General features: G+C 41.1%; 2 protein-coding genes across 6 annotated transcripts in view; one reads left to right on the top strand and one right to left on the bottom strand.

Annotated features, from left to right (window-relative positions):
- rars2 (arginyl-tRNA synthetase 2, mitochondrial) overlaps window positions 1-10,617 on the bottom strand; it is a 63,603-nt gene extending 52,986 nt beyond the window's left edge. For 3 of the 4 annotated variants that reach the window (XM_072250018.1, XM_072250024.1, XM_072250009.1), the window contains exons 1-4: window positions 10,164-10,617; window positions 6,756-6,829; window positions 2,243-2,345; window positions 313-396 (exon numbers count right to left, since the gene is read on the bottom strand). In XM_072250018.1, the coding sequence (XP_072106119.1) occupies window positions 313-396; window positions 2,243-2,345; window positions 6,756-6,829; window positions 10,164-10,199 (297 nt within the window). In that variant the 5' untranslated portion in view covers window positions 10,200-10,617. Of the gene's footprint in view, window positions 1-312; window positions 397-2,242; window positions 2,346-6,755; window positions 6,830-9,403; window positions 9,440-10,163 lie in introns of those variants that run through there. The other variant, XM_072250031.1, reaches the window with a different exon arrangement.
- orc3 (origin recognition complex, subunit 3) overlaps window positions 10,433-22,278 on the top strand; it is an 88,226-nt gene continuing 76,380 nt past the window's right edge. For both annotated transcript variants that reach the window (XM_072249998.1, XM_072249990.1), the window contains exons 1-3: window positions 10,433-10,484; window positions 17,257-17,311; window positions 20,162-20,259. In XM_072249998.1, the coding sequence (XP_072106099.1) occupies window positions 10,461-10,484; window positions 17,257-17,311; window positions 20,162-20,259 (177 nt within the window). In that variant the 5' untranslated portion in view covers window positions 10,433-10,460. The remainder of the gene's footprint in view (window positions 10,485-17,256; window positions 17,312-20,161; window positions 20,260-22,278) is intronic.

The following is a 22,278-nucleotide window of genomic DNA, read 5'->3' as shown; positions in this document are numbered from 1 at the left end:
GAACACACCTGCCACTGTTGGTGAGTACTGTACACCAGAGGATGTTAACTTTCTATGATTTATTACATTGAATATTACCTTAAATTGATTAAATATATTACAAATGTTGTCTTGAATTACTGCTTTTGTGTCGTATTGGTATAAAAATGTGAATAAGTTACAGATAAAACATATTTAGGAAGCCCTCTAGAACGCATCCCTATTTTCTCCATTTAAATAATCATTCACATTATGCGATTTCACATTATGCGTCAACTTCAAGCATATAACGAGGATAGGGTGTACTTGGCCAACTTTCACCCACGTACTCACCTCAGCAAGTAGGGTTCGGTTCACTTTGAAATTAATGCTTCCTTGCCCAACTGCGATCTCAGTAATCACATCATCACAAGTTAACTGAAACAAGAAATTAAAAAATTTATTACCCAGCGTTGTTTATGATAAAATGACAAATAGTTAACAGGAATTAAACAAGAACCACTTGTACCAGCATCTGCTTGTGTTTACCTTTGTACATTTAGCTTCACTGAATCCTTCTTCCCAAAAGGTTAGAACACAAGATAATCCAACATTAATTTTAGCCAGTAATAATGACAATGCTCAGAGGATCAGAAGTTTATAGTATATTTGCAAACTATTTGCTCACCTTCTCAGCACTGGCCAAAAAATATTTCAAGTTAATCCCACTTCTGAGTCCATTGCCCTTTAGGTTATGATTCATCAAGGGTTTATCCAGGTACTGTTTAAGTATGGGGAGGTTTTCTGTACCACCACCATTTAACGTGTTTAATTCTTTTAATTTTCGCTGTTTAAGCATACAGATCCTCAGCACCTCATTTTAATACCCAACCCCCTCCCAATTCAAAAATGACTCGATGGCATCTCTTCATGTCAATGGACTGTTCACTCCAGCATCCTCAATTCTCCTTTGAACCTTCTCTTCCTTGTTCCTTTATACCCTATCTCGATCAAAAGAGTATCCTAAATACCTCCACCACACAGCACTCCGAAGACCCCAAAAAGCACGATATACAGTGCAAATAAAAGTCTGTGAACCCTTTACCTGGTTTTCTGCATTAATTACTCATAAAGTGTTGTCTTATCTTCATCTAAGTCGCAATAACAGACAGACACAATCTGCCTCAACTAATGACACACAAACAATTGTACTTTTCATGTCTTTATTGAACACATTGTTTAATCATTCACAGCCCAGACTGAAAAAAGTATGTGAATCCTTTTATTTAATAACTGGTAGAATCTCTTTTGGCAGCAATAACCTCCATGAAACATTTCCTGTAGCTGCTGATCAGACTTGCACAACAGCAAGGAGGAATTTTAGACCATTCCTCCACACAAAGCTTTTTGAATTCATCGTTCCCTCGACGATTGTAAGCTGTCCAGGTCCTGAGGCAGCAAAGCAGCCTCTAATCATGATGCTCCTTCCATTATGCTTCACAGTTGTGATGAGGTTTTGGTGTTGGTGTGTGTGCCCTTTTTCTTCCAAACTTAGCGGTGTGCATTTCCACCAAAAAGTTAAACTTCTGTCTCACCTGTCCACAGAACATTGTCCCAGAGCATTGTGGAACACCCAGGTGGTCTTTTGCATATTTGAAATGTGCAGCAATATTTTTTGTTTGAGAGCAGTGGTTTCCTCTATGGTGTCCTTCCAGGAATACCATTCTTGTTCAGTGTTTTTCTTATAGTGGACACATGAACAGAGACTTTAGCAAGTTCTAGAGATCTCTGCAGGTCTTTTGCTCTTAACCTTGGGTTCTTTTTCACCTCGTTCAGCATTGCACATTGTGCTGCTCGTGTGATCTTTGCAGGATGCTCACTCGAAGGGAGAGTAGCAACAGTACCGAGTTCCCTCCATTTGTAGACAGTTTCTCTTACTGTGGACTGATGAACTCTTTGGTCCTTAGAAATGCTTTTGTAGCCTTTTCCAGTTTCATGCATCTCCTTGATTGGAACACCCGACACTAAATAGTTTTTGTAGAATGCATTACCCCAGAAGTTCACATACTTTTTTCAACCTAGACTGTGATTGTTTAAATGGAGTACTCAGTATTTACAAGAAGTAGCACAATTGTTTGTGTGTTATTAGTTTAGGCACTCTGTGTTTGTCTACTACTGTGACTTAGATTTTATGAGTAATTAATGCAGAAAAACAGTAATTATTAAAGGGTTTACAAACTTTCTCTTGCAACTGTACATAACCTGAAATCCTCATTAGTAGTACCTTCTCAGACAGTTCTTTTGCTTGATTCGGAGTAGTTGATCCCAATTTTAAATAGCCATTTGCCAGCAGAGAGTTCACTGACACTCGGAAATCTAGAGTCTGTCTGAAAAACATTTGCAAGAATTTGAGCAACTTGCATTTACACAAAGCATTCAAAAGGAAATATCGGGGCCAAGGCAAGACGCCAAGGTCAAGGTTGGTGTGACCTCTGGGAAAAAAAAACAGGCAGTTTACTTCCTACTAGCTCCAAAATGATCATCGAAAAATAGAGAATTTGAGTCATAAGTAACAGAATTCTGAGACAGATTAAATTGTTTAAACCAAAATAATAAGGAAAATCAGATGGATGAAATAATGTGCATAAAGAGACCAAAAAAAAAATTGAGAGATTATCAGATATTATGATAACATAATATTAAGATGAGGACAGTTCAATATGGTGGCTATAATTAGAGTACCATTCATATGACATGGACAATATCACACCAATTCAGATTTCAATTTCATCTCAAATAATAAGTTGACATCATGTACATAACTATCTGATATTGAATTCATAAAAACTAGCATCTGTCCGATTTCCTTGAGTAGTGCATCACATAACATTGCAAAATATTGCAGAAAGCTCTCAATAGAACATTAGACGTATATAGAGCATCCAATAATGTTTAATATCTTGCTGGACATTCACTGTCTGGCTAGGAATGGGTAAGAAATGAGCGAGAGTGTGGTATTTGTCAGGGAGGTTACCAGAGCTACATGAATCTGGGAAGTAATATATTATTGGGCCCACTACTTCTCAATGACATAAATGATCTGGACTCAAAGCTCAATTCAAGAGAGACAATTTTTCTGATATCAAAGCGGGGGAGACAGTGAAATGAATACATCCAGTTTAGAAAATTACAGAATTAGAGAAAAACAAAGCATGGACAAAATAACAGCAGATAAAATGCAACATTTACATACTGCACACAAGCAAAATCCAGGCTGTGAATTGTTGTAACCAACAAGACTAGCGGTTCTCTGAAGTTTCAATAGGGCTAACACTTATACACATCTGACTGTTGGAATGCCACACTTTATGCCAACGATACTGAGGGACTACTAGCTAAGAGTAAATAACAAAAGCATATAGTAAGGGAAAACAATCAAGATTAACAATCATCTGGGAGGATTTTCCTTGAAGACTAGAACCTTTTCCTAGATGAAGTGTTTATTTTTGTTGATGTTCCCGAGAACCTCTTTCTATTTAAGATGCTTAATTTTGGTTACAAAATACACGAATACAACTACTTAACAATTACTTTAATTCCTAAAGGATTCGGATAGATAGATGGGCATCCATTAGTCTTGTGAGACCATGGATTTGCACCTTAGAAGGCTTCCAGGGCGCAGGCCTGGGCAAGATTGTATGGAAGACCGGCAGTTGCCCATGCTGCAAATCTCCCCTCTCCACGCCACTGATGTTGTCCAAGGGAAGGGCACTAGGGCCAATACAGCTTGGCACCGGTGTCATCGCAGAGCAATGTGTGGTTAAGTGCCTTGCTCAAGGACACAACATGCTGCCTCAGCTGAGGCTCGAACTAGCGACCTTCAGGTCACTAGACCGACGCCTTAACCACTTGGCCACGTGCCAACACAGATGCTAAAGGATTGGGTATCTTTATTATCCAAGTCACTTTATCTTTTTACACATTACAAGCAAGTTTCAATCTGCTACCCTAAAAAACTGTCAATGTCACGGAATAGAACCTCTTTATAATGCAAATAGCCCTAATGAAGAATCTTTGACCAGAAACTTCAACTTGGTTTTTTTTCCCACAGATGTGGCCTGAATTGCTCAATATTTCCAGTATTTTGTGCTTTTATTTTAGACTTCCAGCATGTGTGAACTTTGTGACTTTCCTTTAACTTATGTCTTCCCTCTTGGCTTTGAAAATTCCCAAACTTATCTACCATCTTGACTACTCTTTATAATTTCAATCTTGTTCATGAAAAGTGACAGAGGATGTTTTCTACACAATTCCAGTAAATTGGAAGGTGAACGTAGTTATTTATAACTGTTATGCTCACCTAGTCAGGGAACAGTGGCATCTTGACTATATGATACAGAAGTAGTGAAAAGATTATTCTAAACAAGGTTGCAAATCACATTGTAGTATCTATACATGCCTAGTTTTCTTTCCCTGACTTCAAGTCAGGAGAAGTGTGTTATTGTCCACAGGAAAACAATCAGACTGCAGATTCAAATGTGTTCATATTTGGTGAAAACGAGTTAACTTTTATCTGCTTATTCAGAGACTCCGAGTATGCCTTGGACTGAGCAATATACAATATGCTAATGCAACCCTACCGCATTCTGTTCCTGGTAATCAGCAAGGTCAAATCAAATCAATGAGACGACTTGTGTAATCACAGTCTTTCCTGTCCTAAAATCAGACTTCACAAAATAAAATACATTCAGTATTTTTCCATCAGGGCCTCATTGGAAAGACCAGCAGTGACTAGATTAAAGACCGGTTTGTTTCTAATTGCCCTGAAGGTGGTGAGGAATCACCTTCTTGAACTGCTGCAGTCCTTTTAGTGATGGTAACCTTACAACGTTGCTGCGCATGCAGTTCCAGAATTTGGAACCAGCGACAATGAGGCATCGAAAAATATCTGCAAGTTGAAATGGTATGTGATTTGGAGGGTCACCAGCAACCGATAATTTTTTTCGTATGCCTGGCAACAAAGTCCTTCTTGACGGTACAGGTTGTGGGTTTTGTGAGGCGCTGGCAGAATAGCCTGGGTGAGGAACAGCAGTGCATTTTGCAAATGATACCTACTGAAGCATCTTACTAAAACCCACATCCACTTCATCAATGTGTTTTCAGAATCAGAATCAGGTTTCACATCATTGACTTATGTTGTGAAATCTGTTGTTTTGGGGCAGTAGTGCACTTCCTTGAAGAATTCTATCAGTAGACATGTCCTGCCCCTCAGAAAGTCGGATTGACTATCCCTAATAAGAATAGGGTTCTCCAAATGATCATAGATCTTGTCTCTAAGAAACTTCGCATACCTGGGTAAACTTCTACATGTTGTTAGTTCTATGCTGAAACTGCTTGGCCAGAGGCACAGCTACTTCTGAAGTACATTACTTCTGCACTATAGTTGGGGTGTTGTCCAATCTCATATCCTTTGCTGCTTTCAATGCCCTCAACCGTTTCTTAATGTCTTGAAGAATGATATCAAAAAGACCTTCCCCCTCCCAATCAGATAAAATAGTTTGAGCAGTTTACTTCCTGTACAGCATAGGAAAAAAATCTGTACTGCAAAAAGATTAAATTTATTAAAAAACATAGGAATACATATTACATAAAGTTATAGAAAATCAAAATATCATGCTTGACCAGCTGACTGTTTCCATTTTCTTTTCTAACTGAAATATTATAGAGTCTGACATAATGATTCATCCTCTTAACTTCTGGCTCATACCCTAGCTCCAGGTACGGACACGATCCTCAGTCCGGATCCAGCCTCCAGATGTAACACCCATTCATGTTCTAAACCCCTGGGCGTCACTACTTTGATTACAGCGCTGGTCGCACACCCAATGACACATGGCTGACTTCAGGTATATGTACATCTAAGGATAGCAACCCAACAAATAACGAGATCTCTATTTGATCGCATCCGGTTTCCTCCCAAAGATTTGCAGGTCGGTGGGTTAACTGGCTGCAATTTTCCTACACAGTGAGCGGCAGAATATGGGGAAAATTAGAAAGGGTTAATGTGGGATTATCATAAACAGATGTTTGAAAGACGATGAGCTGAAGGGTGTTTTTCATCTCCATGATATTACTAAGCTCCAACACTTAAATAGTCAGTAACAGAACACCCCAAGTACTACACAGAAGCATCAGACAAAATTTGATACCCAACCTTTAAAGGGGTAGTCCAATCACTCCATCGATCGCAGGGATGATCTAAGAGGTACATGTTAAGAAGCAGCTTATGAGGAGAAAGGAGAGGTAAGAAATTGACTTAAAACAGGGATTGCATGACGGAGCAAATACAAAACTGGGAGCATGCAAAAAAGGTTGTAACAGGAGGAGCACAGCATTGTCCCAATTCCCAGAATTTAGTTGCATCCTTTGCTGACTGATTAGTTCCATCTCCGCAACATGACCCAACTCTACAGCTGGACAGAGATTACAAGTGGTCAAGAAATTTATTTCTACAAATAATGAGATGATAACATAGGAAAATAGATAACAACAGATGGTGCAAAGATAAATATAAATGCTGGAAAATACAGGTCAATAAATAATGGATGTTTGCAAATGATACACACATTTGTGGGAACAACATGCACATCCATTTATATACCTTTATACTTACATACAAAATAATGGGTTACAATTACATTGCCACTATGCTGTGAACTTACTCTTTCTAGATTGCAATTGCTTGAGGTTTAATAATAATTCTAATACATTTCAAAATATATAACTGATATAATTACTGTTTTTTGGAGACTGGAACTGCTGACACCACTGGAATAAGCTTCTCTGTTGTTACCCCCAGAATCCTGGAAAGCTAAAAATAAAACACAATATTTAGAAAAGAGATTGCATGCCAGAGTTTCTGAAAAAAATTATAATTTTAATTTAAAGCAGAACAGACCAGTTCAAACAAATTGCTAATCTTTAAAAAATGTGTAGCATCCATATATAAGCAGAAATAAACACCTAGAACCAGTAGGTAGAATTGAAATAGAAGGTAAAATAATGTCAAACTTTCCTTACAACCATTTAAAACTCAAGGTTCAACACTACCCTGTGATTATTCCGAGGCAACCTCTTTCGAAACATATCATACATTGAAAGGTGGAGATATAGTGCACATGGAAAGGATGTTTCCTATAGCCTTGGCCAGGGGGAACAGCTGCAGAATAGAAGGACATCCCTCTGGAACAGAGATGAAGAGGAACTTCTTTAGCCAGAGGGTAGTGAATCTGTAGAATTCACTGGCACAGACAGCTGTGGAGACCAGGTCATTGGGTACATTTAAAGTGGAGATGGATAGGTTCTTGATTAGTAAGGATATCAAAGGCTACAGGGGAAAAGCAGGGCAATGAGATTGAGAGGGAGAGTAGATCAGCCATGACGGAATGGCAGAACAGACCTAATGGGCCAAACGGCCTAACTCTGTTCTTATGTCTCATGGTCTGAATTTATTTTCAAATCAAACTTATGCTTAGTGTCCATCAGTGCAGAAACTGACAATGTCATACAAGTCAAATGAAATCATCAGCATTTCAGAATTACTGTTTCTTCTGAAAATACATGCCTATACTCGGAGTCCACAATTCCAAATATTTTGTATAGAATGTTCATGTGGTTTATTGCATCTCACATCCTAGTTCTAGTATATGTTGTATTAAGCTTCATCCCAAATTGACTGGATTTTGGTATAGGGTTCAATGTTTGACAATGTAGATCAACTCCCCACCCTGTTTCAACAACGATATGGTATCTTCTGCGTTTACTTAATGAAGCAGAAATGGCCATAATTGAATCACATTCCAATGTCATTCCCAACTGCTCTAGAGCCTTGAACTATAGATTCAGCGATTCCAGTCTTAAAACGCAGTGGATCTCCTGAATTCTCTATCCCTGAAGGTCATCTAACTCAGTCTATGAGCAATGCAAAAGAGAAGTTGATTGATTCCTGGAAATTAGAGGGTGAGAGGAGGACAAAACTTGGGCAGGAAAAGGTAAATAAAATGAAAAAAAAAGTGAAGACAAATGTAATTCCTTCATCGGATAATTTATACATAATGGGAAACACAGAAAGGCTAGGATAGTCAAACATACATTTTATTTGATCTTCATGGGAGAGAACCCAAGTAACTTCTCAGAAATGCTAGGGAACTGAGAGTTTAAGGAAAAAGAGATTAGTGCTTGTTTAAAAACTAGTACTGGAGAAATTAATGGAACTGAGAGCTGATAAATTCTTAGGGCCTTAGAATCGATATCCTAGATTACCAAAGGAGACTGCCATGGAAATAGTACCAACACACATCAAAGTTGCTGGTGAACGCAGCAGGCCAGGCAGCATCTCTAGGAAGAGGTACAGTCAACGTTTCGGGCCGAGACCCTTCGCCAGTCCTGACAAAGGGTCTCGGCCCGAAATGTCGACAGTACCTCTTCCTAGAGATGCTGTCTGGCCTGCTGCGTTCACCAGCAACTTTGATGTGTGTTGCGTGAATTTCCAGCATCTGCAGAATTCCTTGTGTTATGGAAATAGTACGATTGGTTGCCAGAATTCTATAGATTATCAAATAATCCATGCAGACTGGAGGATGGCAGATGTACTGTAAACTCACTATTTAAGAAACAAAACCAGATCAGCTAATTTAACACCAGTGGCAGGAGAATTGCTGCAGTACATTAGTGGGGTATCATAGCCAATGCTTTTTTCCCCCAACATTTATCAATTTAATATACACATTAGCAATGATTTGGATGAGGAAACTAAATATAATGATAATAACATTACCAACATACAAATCTAGATGGATTTGCAAGGAGGATGCAAAGTGGCTTTAAAGCGAGTTAAACAATATGACTCAGTGGCAACATGAAGATATCCATGGAGGAAAAAAAAGAAAGCCAGAGTATTAAACAGTGTCAGTTTGGAAAATGATATTTAAAAAGGCCCTGGGTGTCCTTTCTTGTACACAAGTAAGCAAAAAAACAGATGTAGGTGAAGTAAGCAATTAGGGTAAATGATTTGTTGCCCTTCATTGCAAGAGGTTTCAAATAAATACATACATATAAAATACACAAGCAAGCAAATAAAAATTTAGAACAAGTTTAAAAGAACAATCTTAATGGGCTAGAACAAACTGGGAAGGGATCTATTTGAAACTTTAATAAATTTGATAAGGCTCAACAGGCTGGAAGCAGGAAAATCATTTCTACTGAATGTGTGTCTAGAACTTCATAACCTCAGGAGTAAGTCACTTAGGACTAAGATGAGGGGAGGTAGTGCACCTGTGGGATGCTTGCCCACAATGAGCAGTGCAGGTCAAGTGACTGAATACAAAAAAAGTAAGAAGACAAAAGTAGAGCGAGATGATTTAAGGAGACTCCCTGACGCACCTACCTGTACTGCTATGGACCTTTGGAAAAGACAAGCCATGGCATATACACAGAAAATCTGTTCAGGATTATGAGGTGTTTGAGGAATATAGGATTAGGACACAAGATCAGCCATGATCACAAAGACAGTGAATGGCAGAGCAGGCTCGAGGGACCAAAAGGCCAACTGCCATTCCTATCTTCAATGTCTTCTATGTAAAAATTGTTAAAGATTAATCAGCCATGATTGTGATGAAGGGTGGGTCAGACTCAATGATTTGAATGGCCCACTCCTGCTCATAAATTATCTTTTGTTCTTACGACAAAACTAGCAGGGAAAGTATTTTGGTTTTGTTAAACTTTGTCTAATTAAGACAATTATTTTGAAATGCAAAACACTAAACTATTTGATTCCTCACAATTGAATGGTAACAATTATTATTTCTCAACTCCCCAGTTATTAATAAATGATGTTACAAATCTTCATCAATAAACTTTAACGTGAAAGGGATTACATTTGGAGACTGCAGTTTAATTATTTTCTGCATTTAATTGGTATTTAACATTCTTGCTCATGTTTTTCTGCATACTGCATTAGAATCATCACCATCAACAAAACAAGAAGCAGCTAGCCAGTTAAATTCGATTCACTGTAAACTAGCTTTAGTCATCTTTGACAAAGTTGGTAATATTTACAGAGGGGTATCCAGGCAAACCCTCGGCAGCTGACAGAAGGTCACACAAGTAGAGCGGAATGATTAAAGGGACATTGCTGATGCACCTACCTGTACTGCTATGGACCTTCGGAAAAGACAAGCCATGGCATCATTTGACCGTACTTTATGCAATCTGTCTTATCGCGTATACTATCTGTATCAGTGCTAGAGTCTGCAAACTCACAGATTTCCGCAATACCCAGCACCCGCGTGAAACTCGCATCCCGCCTTCTGACCTCCCACCTCTGACCTAATGCATATCCAGCCAATCGTGGTGCTGGTAACTGCTTTGCTGCGGTTGCGGAAGGTAGCGTGTTTCTGATAGGTGGCTGAGCCGTGGCGGGGAGTCCTGGTTGGCGCGAGAGCATGGCGACTTCTTCAGTGTCCAAGGTAAGGGCTCGAAGCCGCAGCGAGAAAGTTACGGGGGACGTCGTCGGGGTGAAGTTGTCTGTTGTTGCAGAGGCTGAATATGCATCAAACCAGATTTGCAGCTGCAACTTTTCACTGGTTCTTACAGAAACATCTGCATGATGCTAAGCTCGGGCACATCGTCTGCGATGTTACCTGGGGCCGTCAGGTGTTTCGGGTCTTTCACCCTCGCCCAGGCGGCCCGACCGGGGTTGATCAGACCCCGGCAGCAACCCTCCTTCTTTATCCAGAGCCATCTTGACGCTTTCTCTGCTGCATGTGTGTCGAGGATTGGGCACTGCAGTGAAGTCGGAAGTTAGATTGACCACTCCAATCAGCTGTTTTATACTGGAGCCAGTGAGCTTCCAATATGTTTTATGGACTTCAAGGACAACAGTAGTAGGGTGGAATCGCATACGTAACATCACATTAGCGTTCTGATTTTGCATTATCGATTTTTGAGATCTCGACATTACAAATGTCATCAACTACGGTGTTCGAAATTGATTATTTATGCTTTCGGGCATTTCAAATACTTCATAGCCACTTCCTGCAGGAAATTTCCAATGCAAGATTCCATAAATAAGAAATTGAATTTCCAATGATGGCAGTGCGGAGGTCAAGAGAGATTTAGGTGACATGGCCTACATTCACAAAAGTTGAGAAAAATAAGGGGGATGTGATAGAAACCTTTAAAATTCCAAAATGATTAGATAGATTAGGTCACACGCAGAGTTTGCATTTAAAACTAAAGTTAAGGAAAAAAAAATCCTCGTACCACTTTAAATATATTCAACAACTCTGAAGACAGATGGTAGAGTCCAAGCGCTGAATGGATTGAGCTGAAAGATCATTTCTATCTTTATGTGTTTTAAAGTTTAAATGTCAGTTTAAAAATATATAAATATTGGTTAAGATGCCCCAAGTACTCTACTGTTCTTGTTCAAATCATACTGTGGTATATTTTGCAAATTGGAAAAGGCATTTGGGGCTTAAATTAGTAGTCCCACTCAACTTCAGCCAAACCAGCATTTCATCAATACTGTATAAAAATGATAATGTAACTGATGTGCCCAAATCCCAGAGCCAGGCTCTATGAAATTTGAACCAGAGCCACAAAGTAATAAATAATAAGACTTGAGGGCAGGAGTTACAGGGAAATGTTGAATAGGTTAGGACTTTATTCTCTAGTGCATAGGAGAATGAGGGGACATTTGATACAAGTGTACAAAATTGTGCGGGTATAGATGGGGTAAATACAAGCAGGCTTTTTCCCCCCACTGAAGTTGGGTGAGATTAGAACTAGGGGTCATCAGTTAGGGGTGAAATGTTTAAGGGGAATGTGAGAGGGAACTCAAGGATGGTGAGAGTGTGGAACGAGATGTCTGTGGAAGTGGTGGATGCAGGTTCAATTTTAATGTTTAAGAGAAATTAGGATAAGTACCTAGATAAGGAGGGTATGGAAAGCAGTGGTGTGGGTGCAAGTTGATGGAACTAGGCGGAATAATAGTTTGGCATGAACTGAAGGGCCAGTTTCTGTGCTGTGGTGTCCTGTGACTATAAATGTGAAAAGAACTGAGTTTTGACCAGGGCGACTTTTCCCCTCATCATAGTTGAAATGCTCTGGAGCTGTGAATCCTTGCTGAGCAACTCACTCCTTGTAATAGAAGGGAAGTCATTAATGAAGCAGTTGAATGTGGCTGGTAAAAGGACATTTTCCTTGCCCATCACTATCTTGATTAATTCTGATGTGAGGAGACTGCCATCTGACAACCACAGACATATCCTTTTACAGCATATACAGTTCTGAAGACCGGAGGGATTTCGATGTGTTGGGTTGGGTTTTTTTTTGCACTGTATTGATTGTTAGTTTGATATTGAGGGGAAATGTTCTTGCATTGCGTCTGTTTGGGCCAGGGTACCTATATGCTTCATTTATTCTCATTGAACTCAAACCAGGGGTGAGGTTTTGAAGAACAGGTTGTTGCTTGAAGGCATGTTGAGCTATTGTGCAATTTCACTGCTGCCTGTCTGAGTGCACTAATGAGAGGATGAAACAATCACCACACTGGAGTCCAACACACCTGCCACATCTATTGTACTTATGCTCATGTTTGTTTTTTTTTAATCATCATTGTACCTGCTTCTATGAGCATAATATCAGTGGACATGCTTTATTTTAATTAACTTTGGTGACGGTAGCTATTAGATGTGCAGTTATATGGTTCAGTTTCCCTTTGGTGCTGACTAAGCTGATTCGGGGTGATTGGCAGACAGGTATTACAATTGGCAGGAGGGGAAAGGTTTTCAGTGGCCAACTTGAAAAACTAAAATCTTTAAATGTTGGAAATTTGAGAGATAAGATTATTAGGGGATTGAGTATTCAGTTGGGTCAATATGTTGCAGTTGTATAAGATGTTGGTGAGGCTGCAGATGGAGTACTGTGTACAGTTTTGGGTGCCCTATTATAGAAGAGATATGGTTGATCTGGAGAGAGCACAGAGAAGATTTACGTGGATGTTGGTGGGACTAGAAGGCTGAGTTAAAGGGAGAAGTTGGTCAAGCTAAGTCTTTATTTCACGGAACATAGGCAAAAGAGGTGACAACCTTATAGGTGATGAGGCATAGGTAATCTTGATTATAGCAGTCCCCTCCCCCCCCCCCCAGGCTAGGTCAGTCCTAGAGAGGTAGGTTTTGGTGAGAATGGAAAGATTTCAATGGGACCTGGGGGCAACATTTCCCCCCACACAGGATGGTGAGTATACGGAAGAAAGCTGTCAGAGGAGTTGGATGAGGCAGGCACACTAGTACCAAGTAAGAAGCATTTGGATAAGTACATGGGTGGAGAATGAGGGATATGGGCTGTATGCAGGAAATTGGGACTAGCTGGGTGGGTACTGTGGCCAGCATAGACTGGGCCGAAGGGCCTGTATTTCTGCTGTGTTGCTCGGTGGGTCTGAATATTTACAGGATCTTCTGCGTAGGGGAGAAACAAGGGCTAGTGCATCAAGTTTGAAACACAACACACCATCCAAGCCCTAGACTCCCATAGCTAACTTGAGTTTGCCTCCTACCACCCTATTCCCAAAAGGACTCTATTTTGTTCTCAGCTTCTCCAGCTCTATTACATGTTCTGATGGTGACATTTTCCATACCAGTACTTCCTTCTGATTTTTATTTCTTTTACCATAGCTTCCACTCTATTGTATGTTTCATTTCTTGCACTTCTACCCTCACCCCTTTCCATCCATCCAAAGTAAGATGGCTTTGCTCTTATTTTTGCCTTTTGGCCCATCAACCTCCACATTCAATGAATTAATCATCCAGTGAAATTTTCTCTACCTTCATTGTGCTGCCACCACCAGACAAATCCACCCCCTCCTTCAAGGGACCATTCCCACATCAACTACCTGATTGACTCTTCCATCTTCATCAGTGCCCACTCCCGTTGTTCTGGTACCTTCTGTGCCACTGTTGGGGAAGCAACTCCTGTCTTTGTACACCTTCTGGTGAGATGGCGCCAGTGACCAACGGTAATATCTTACAGATAGCTTGCAAAGTTATTAAATACTGAATATACTTCTGAACTACAACGGATTGCAGCATGTAATCTCCCATTTATGAATGTATTTTTGAGCTGACTGAACACTCTGGCACTTCATTGATCTGGGGGATTGGTGTGGAGTGCTGCTACAGCCATCACTGGGAGTGTATGTTGTGTCGATGTTTAATGGTGGAACCCAAACACACGGTTGGCTTCATCGCTCTGCTCCGATTAAAGCTTTGGGCAAGATTAAAATCGAAGAGACTGGGAAACGAACGGTGTTCAGTGGCATCTGCCTGCATTTGATCTCTCGCTCTCTCTCTTCCCCCGCCAGCAGAAGGTGAGGGAGTCCTGGGTCCCAAGCTGCATAGTTTGATCACCACACTGGCTCGTGGCTGTGAGCTCACTTTGATGTTTAATGTCCTCAGCGTTCTACAGTTTGATGAAGGCTCTCTGGCACAGAACTGGATCTTTGTCTGTGGCCTGCAGCTATAACACAGTGCTGAACTGACTGGCTTGGTAGCTGTGACTATGGCCGTTGACTTCTGGACTGTCTTTGCTCACCCCAGTGGCTCGTGGCTGTGGACTCACTTCTGGGGATGCTGTGGTTTGATTAATGTTCTCTGTGTTAATTCATTTTGTGTTGTTCTCATGATCTCGTGCATTAGATGGTCTTGTGTGGGTTTTCTTTGTTTTGTGGCTGCCTGCAAGGCTGTATACTGTATACATACTTTGATAATAAATGTACTTTGAACATTGAACTCAACACTCAAAATCCAAATGCTCCTTCAGATCAAGCAGTAATTCACTTGTACTGCATTTTGGTGTATGTATGTGATGTTTTGTGATTGTAATATTGATGAATCGTAGTGTTTACGGCACTGAAATGGGCCTTTGGTTCAGATGGTGTATGTCAGTAAAGGAGCCTGTCTAACCTTGTCCCATTTAGAAACATAGAAAACCTACAGCACAATACAGGCCCAAAAGGGATTTAGAAACATAGAAGTATAGAAAACCTACAGCACATTACAGGCCCAAATGGGATTTAGAAACATCAGACATCCCACCTCTCCCAGAAGTTCCGGGAGTCTCCCGCATATTGATAGTGGCTCCCTGACATCCGGAAATTATATACAATATCCTGGAAATAGATTTTTTTGAGAAAGTGAGGGAGAGGGAGAGCGAGAATCCTGATTGGTCTCTCTTCATGCTAAGATTGGTCCCCAGCCACCGGGCCACGAGGAAGCGAATGAAACAATATGAGTCAGCTGCACCTTTCCTCATTCACTGTCACGCACTGTTGAGCTTGAACGGACGCGAGGTCATTACCCATGCGTCATCCATGTCAGCGTGGGAAGAAGATCAACTCCTCGAGCTTGCAAATAATGGTGGGCTGAAAAGTATGTTTGACATAACATCTCTGCCGGCATTCTGGATCAAAGTCAAGGCTAAATAATTTGAGATAGCCATGTAAGCACTGAAAACGCTACTTCCATTTCCAACATCATATCGCTGCGAAGTGGAGCTTTCTGCAACGAATGCAACGAAAACAAAATTGTGGAATAGACTGGACATAAGGAACCCCTTTTGAGTATCGCTGTTTCCCATCACCCCTCGCTGGGACCGTCTTGTTGCAGGGAAACAAACCCAGGGCTCCCACTGATTCAGCGATATTGGTGTGTTGCAATGATTTTGTATGTTCATACAGGGAAAATATGCACTGTGTGTTTAATATCCAAACGTTTCTTAAAATGTTATGATGCTATTGACTTATCACCTATATTCCGAACATGATTAACACCTCCCTCCCCCCCGCCCCCCCCCCCCCCCAGTCGGCCGGTCCGCAAGAATATCGTCAATATTAAACCGGTCTGCGGTGCAAAAACGATTGCGGACCCCTGCTAAGTAGACCTATCAGTTTTCTCTGTGGGCGGGCTTTACAGTCGTCCTCAAAAATAATGACAGTGTTGCTCGCTGCACTGTTTGCAACAGTGACTTTTCTATTGCCCATGATGGGTTAAAATGTAAAAGACATGTTGAGGTGAGTTTAACAGGTGTCATTCGTTCATTAGCATAGCTAACGTTATTTAAACTAGCTGGCTAGCTGCTGAGGAGCTATGCTATTGATGTCCTACGTGATGAGGCCAAACTCCCTGTAGACTTGCTTAAAGTTGTAAGAATAAACATGATAATATAATATAAGTACATATTTTAATGTCACATTTGCTGCATATACCCAACTTGGTTTACAGATTAGACAAAATCACTAAACAAAGCATTACATACACCCTTGGAGGTCGACGGGGGGTGGGGGGGGGTACTACCTCCCTGGATAGTGGTGATACCTCCCTGAAATGAGTTTTTGTGGGGTGGGATGTCTGAAACATAGAAAACCGACAGCACAATACAAGCCCTTTGGCCCACAAAGTCATGCCGAACAGGTCCCTACCTTAGAAATTACTAGACTTACCTGTAGCCCTCTATTTTTCTAAGCTCCATGTACCTATCCAAAAGTTCCTTAAAGACCCTATCGTATCCACCTCCACCACAGTTGCCGGCAGCCCATTCCACGCACCCACCACTCTCTGAGTAAAAAACTTGCCCCTGACATCTCCTCTGTACCTACTCCCCAGCACCTTAATCCTCTGTCCTCTTGTGGCAATCATTTCAGCCCTCTGACTATCCGCATGATCAATGCCTCTCATCATCTTATACACCTCTATCAGGTCACCTCTCATCTTCTGTCGCTCCAAGGAGACTTTGGTTTGTATCTCTGAGTCTTTACTCTCCATGTATCTATCTAATATCTTTTAAATGTTGTTAATACACCTGCCTCAACCACTTCCTCTGGTAGTTCGTCTATATACAGACCATTCTCTGAGTGAAAAGTTGCCCATCGGGTTCTTATTAAATCTCTGCCCTCTTACCTTTACTTCTTGATTCCTGAAAGACTGTGTGCATTTGCCCTATCTATTTCCTCTGATGGTTCTCTATAAAATCTCTCCTCATTCTCCTATACTCCATTGAATAAACTCCTAGCCTGCTCAACCCACTCTAGAACTTAATCCTTCATGTGATGGCAACATCCTTGAATAAAACTGAATGTTTCAGGCATAGACATCTTGCTGACAGCGAACTGTTCTACACTCTTTCAAAAAAAAATGTAAGACTGAAGTTGCAGATTTCTTAACTATCTTTTTTTTCATGCAGGGTTGCTTTGTTTTCAAACCAAGTGATTCCAGAAAGAGAAAAATATCTATCACAGGTTGGTAGCAAGAATTTGGTTAAAAGGAAATTGTATGCAGTTTAAGTGTACAATACTTGAGAAATGTCATTATAAAATGCACTATTTTTTTCACTGTTCGATAACATCTGGTTTTGGTCACCTGTTCCGATGCATGTTCATATCAGTAAGCTTTATTCAGGTTTCCTTCATCATTCAACTTAAAACAACCATTCAAATTAAATGGAAATGCAAAATAATCTGCAGATGCTGGGGTCAAAGCACCACTCACAACACGCTGGAGGAACTCAGCAGGTTGGGCAGCATCCATGGAAAAGATCAGTCGACGTTTCGGGCTGGAACCCTTCGTCAGGATTGTAGAGGGAAGGGGCAGAGGCCCTATAAAGAAGGTGTGGAGGAGGGTGGGAAGGAGAAGGCTGGTAGGTTCCAGGTGAAAAACCAGATAAAGGGGTGGGGAAGGGGAAGCAGGGAGAGGATAAGCAAGAAAGGTGAAGAAAGAATAGGGGAAAACAATGGGTAGTAGAAGGAGGCAGAACCATGAGGGAGGTGATAGGCAGCTGGGGGAGAGGGCAGAGTGAAATAGGGATAGAAGAAGGGAGGGGGAGGGATTTACCGGAAGTTGGAGAATTCTATGTTCATACCAAGGGGCTGGAGACTACCTAGACAGTATATGAGGTGTTGCTCCTCCAACCTGAGCTTAGCCTCATCATGGCAGTAGAGGAGGCCATGTATGGACATATCTGAATGGGAGTGGGAAGCAGAGTTGAAGTGGGTGGCTACAGGGAGATCCTGTCTGTTGTGGTGGACGGAGTGGAGGTGCTCGACGAAGCGGTCCCCCAACCTGCGTCGGGTTTCACCAATGTAGAGGAGGCCGCACTGTGCTCTTTCTTCTTCTTCACCTTTCCTGCCTATCACCTCCCTGCCTCCCCTCCCCCACCCCTTTATCTGGTTTTTCACCTGGAACCTACCAGCCTTCTCCTTCCCACCCTCCCCCCACCTTCTTTATAGGGCCTCTGCCCCTTCCCTCTACAGTCCTGACGAAGGGTTCTGGCCCAAAACATCGACCGATCTTTTCCACTGATGCTGGCCGACCTGCTGAGTTCCTCCAGCGTGTTGTGAGTGTTAAATTAAATAGAAAATTTGACTTTGAGGCTAGGGTGTGTACTGCACTCCATATCAGTATTCATTATCACTCCCTTGAAACTAGCAGCAGCTTCTGTATTTCTTCCACATATTTAGTTTTATAGTTGATCTTTTGAACTTGTCAATGTCAGCCTCTCTGTCTCTGCATTGTTTCGAGACCCTACCCATTTGAACTGATGTGAACTTAAGATTTTACTCTGTGATATACTCTGAAAATATATTCTGCTTTATTGCAAGATGGCCAAGTGATTTCTAAAGGAATGTTAAATCATTGCTACTGGATAAAAATATATTTAAAAAGTACGAGTATAAAATCTGTTATTTTTGGAAATCTTACAATATTTCAATTGCCTGCAAATTTTAATCCTTATGTTTATAGTCTAACTTGTTAAAATTTTGCAGCGTGCATTGTGGTTCTGGGATTGTTGACTCTAAGAATCTGATGGACTGTTAGGCCAACTTGACAACGTCACTGTTGCTAGATTGTAGAGGACCCATATTCAGATACCAGGCAGCAAATGTCTGAGCAAGAAGGGTAAATTCATTTCATGGAGACTGTAAGAGCTTTATAGATGGATTTCCTTGAGGCTAAAAGTAGTAGTTTTGTTAGTCAGAGATCTACAGCATGGAAATAGGCCCTTCAGTACACTGAGATTGTGCTGACTATCAACCACCTACTTACATTAATCCCATGTTATTTCTTTAGTTCTCATCAATGGCCCCAAGATTGTACCACTCACCTACACACTATGGACGATGTGTAATGGCCAGTTCACCAGCTAACCCACAAAATCTTTGAGGCATGGGAGAAAACTGAAACAACCAAACAAAACCCAAGCATTCATAGGGAGAACATGCAAACTCCACGGGCACAGCACCCAAGGTCAGGATTAAACCTGAGTCTCTGACATTGGGAAGCATTAATTCCACTAGCCATGCCATAGTGCTGCTGTAATTTTATTGTTGGCAAAATTCCAGGCCAATGAAGTAATCAAGTTTCACTTATAAAATGCATTGACTCTATTTGATGATATCTACCACTGGAGCCCATTGGAGTACATTTCTACAGCTGTTTCATAAGTGTTTTAATGGAACATGTGTCTTGTCTATCCATTTTGTATCTAGCGTGAGTTAGAATAAAAACTTCTATACACAAAGTGCATTAAGAATGTGGAGAATGCTACCACAGGGCGTGTTTGGGGTAAAGAATTTGAAGGCATCTTAGAGAGGGTATGCAAGAGAATGAGGGAGAAAGGGGGAGAGGTTCTTACTGGTAGATCCAGATGAAGAAGGATGGGAGGAGGCTTGAGTGGAGCATTTATGCCAATGTGGCCAAATGGTCCACTTCTGGGCAGTATATCCTGTCAACATATATCATCTGAGCTTTAATAAAAATTGAGATTAAATAATTCAATTATGTTACTGTAAATGAAATTATAGCTGATGTAGTTATGTTGAAATTCACTAAAGACTAAACTGTGTTGCTGTACCCTCCCCCTACAAAATAATACTGTATTTGACCTTTTGTCTAAATCGGTTGAAGATATCTACTAAATGTGGGAATAAGGAGTGCGTGGTTGCATTAGAGTAAGAAATTATTTAATATAAATTTATTTCTCAAATATTCTGTGGGGCATTGGATAGTTGTTCAAAACTCATTTGAGTAATTCTGATATATAAAATATAATTTGATTTTACCAAAGGTGTACACTGCTTCCTATGTTACAGCTGACTACTTTCATGAAGGCAAAGCTGTTTCAGAGAATGACAAGTTGCGATTTAGTACCTATCAGTCACTATGGCAACAGATGAAAGAGGAAACGGAGGTAAGCACTGATCCAATAGGAGGTACATTCTCATGTAGCTGTCTCAGTAAGATATTGCAGCTGGAATGAATTATAAAGCAGCTGTCAGTAATTGATTTGTACATTTAAAAAAAAGTCCTGCTTATCTGCTTAAACTTTTACTGCACTGGGTCAATTTTGTGCTTCTAAGAAATGTAGTTGAGGATCAGTAAATTTAAATGTAATTAAATACAGATTATTTGGTTAGGTTCAGCATTTTTTGTGTGTGTTTTAATTTAACCATTAATATTGGGAAGAGAAAGAAAAGGGAGCAATTGCTTGGTCATTAAAACAAACACTTGATTTTAGAACTACTTTATTATCCTGTCCACCACCAAGATGACTACAGATGCTGGAGCAAATCAATAGGTTAAACGGCGGGGGGAATACGTAATATTGACAAGTCTTTTACCCTGCAAAAATACTGCTGAACCTGCTGAGTTCCTCCAGCAGATTGTTTGGCCAAAAGACAGGCCTCTGTACAATGATGCCTTTGGTTCTCTTCATCCATTTCAAATGATCATAATCTGTTGACCTATATCCTACACTAACACCTTTGGTGTCATAGACTTTTATAGCCATGCAATCTGCTGTGACCATGTAGCAAAAAAATTGATTATTTGAGTTGCTCCCACTTCCCAGTTGTTGCTCTGTAGGTTATAACTCTTTAAGTGCTAATCCGGGTAATTTTTAAAATCTGTTGAGTCTTTCAGCCTTCACCTTTTTGCGTTGAGAAGTCTGGATTACTTTTCCTTCGAGTAATTAGGAAGTTGTATTTTTTTTGCGTTTGTCTACAGTGGATGCATAAGTGAACAAATGAAGCTCAATAAACTTGAAGTGTTATCAGGATTTAACCCATCCTATTTTCCTAAAAATATGTTTTGTATATAAGAACAAGGAGACATAGCTCTGAGCAACACACACAAAATGCTGGAGGAACTCGATAGGGCAGGCAACGTATATTGGGGAAAAGTACAGTTGGCATTTTCAGCCGAAACCCTTCGGCAGGACTGGAGAGAAAAAGCTGAGTAGATTTAAGAGGTGTTGGGGGGTGGGGGGGGGCAGGAGAGACAAACACAAGATGATAGGTGAAACCTGGAGGGGGAAGGATGAAGTAAAGAGCTGGGAGGTTGATGGGTGAAAGAGACAGAAGGCCATGGATGAAAGAAAAAGCAGGGAGGAGCACCAGAGGGAGGCGATGGATGGGTGAGGAGATGAGGTGAGAGAAGGAAAAGGAGATGGGTAATGGAGAAGGGAGGGGGTTGGGGGGCATTACCGGAAGTTTGAGAAATCGATGTTCATGCCATCAGGTTGGAAGCTACCCAAACGGAATATACATTGTTCCTCCAACCTAAGTGTGTGACCTTATGACAGTGGAGAAGGCCATGGATGGACATATCGGAATGGGAAGTGGAGTTAAAATGGGTGGCCACTGGGAGACCCCTCTTCTTCTGGCAGACAGAGCGTAGATGCTCGCCAAAGTGGTCTCCCAATCTACATCGGGTCTCGCCGATATACAAGAGGCCACACCGGGAGCACCAAACATAGTAAATGACCCCAAAGGTCTCACAGGTGAAGTGTCACCTCACTTGGAAGAACTGCTTGGGGCCCTGAATGGTACTGAGGGTAGAGGTGTAGGGGCAGGTGTAGCACTTGTTGCACTTGCAAGGATAAATGTCAGGAGGGAGATCACTGGAGAGGGATGAATGGACAAGGGAGTCGCGTAGAGAGTGATCCCTGCAGAAAGCAGAAAAAGTTGGGGGGGGGCAGTGGGGAAGATGTGCTTGGTGGTGGGATCTCGTTGTGGGGGGTGGAAGTTTTGGAGAATTAAGTGCTGGTTGTGGAGGCTGGTAGGGTGGTAGGTGAGGACAAGAGGAACCCTATCCCTGGTAGTGTGGCGGGAGAATGGGGTAAGAGCAGACGTGTGTAGTTCTGATAAGTTCACAGTAGAACTGAATCTTTTTTGTTACCTTACAACACCTATGAAAGGTATCCAATATG

This window comes from Mobula birostris, chromosome 2 (genome assembly GCF_030028105.1).
Source record: "Mobula birostris isolate sMobBir1 chromosome 2, sMobBir1.hap1, whole genome shotgun sequence".
NCBI lineage: Eukaryota > Metazoa > Chordata > Chondrichthyes > Myliobatiformes > Myliobatidae > Mobula > Mobula birostris.
The sequence above is the reverse complement of the archived record's forward strand: the minus strand, read 5'-3'. Positions and strand labels throughout refer to the sequence as shown.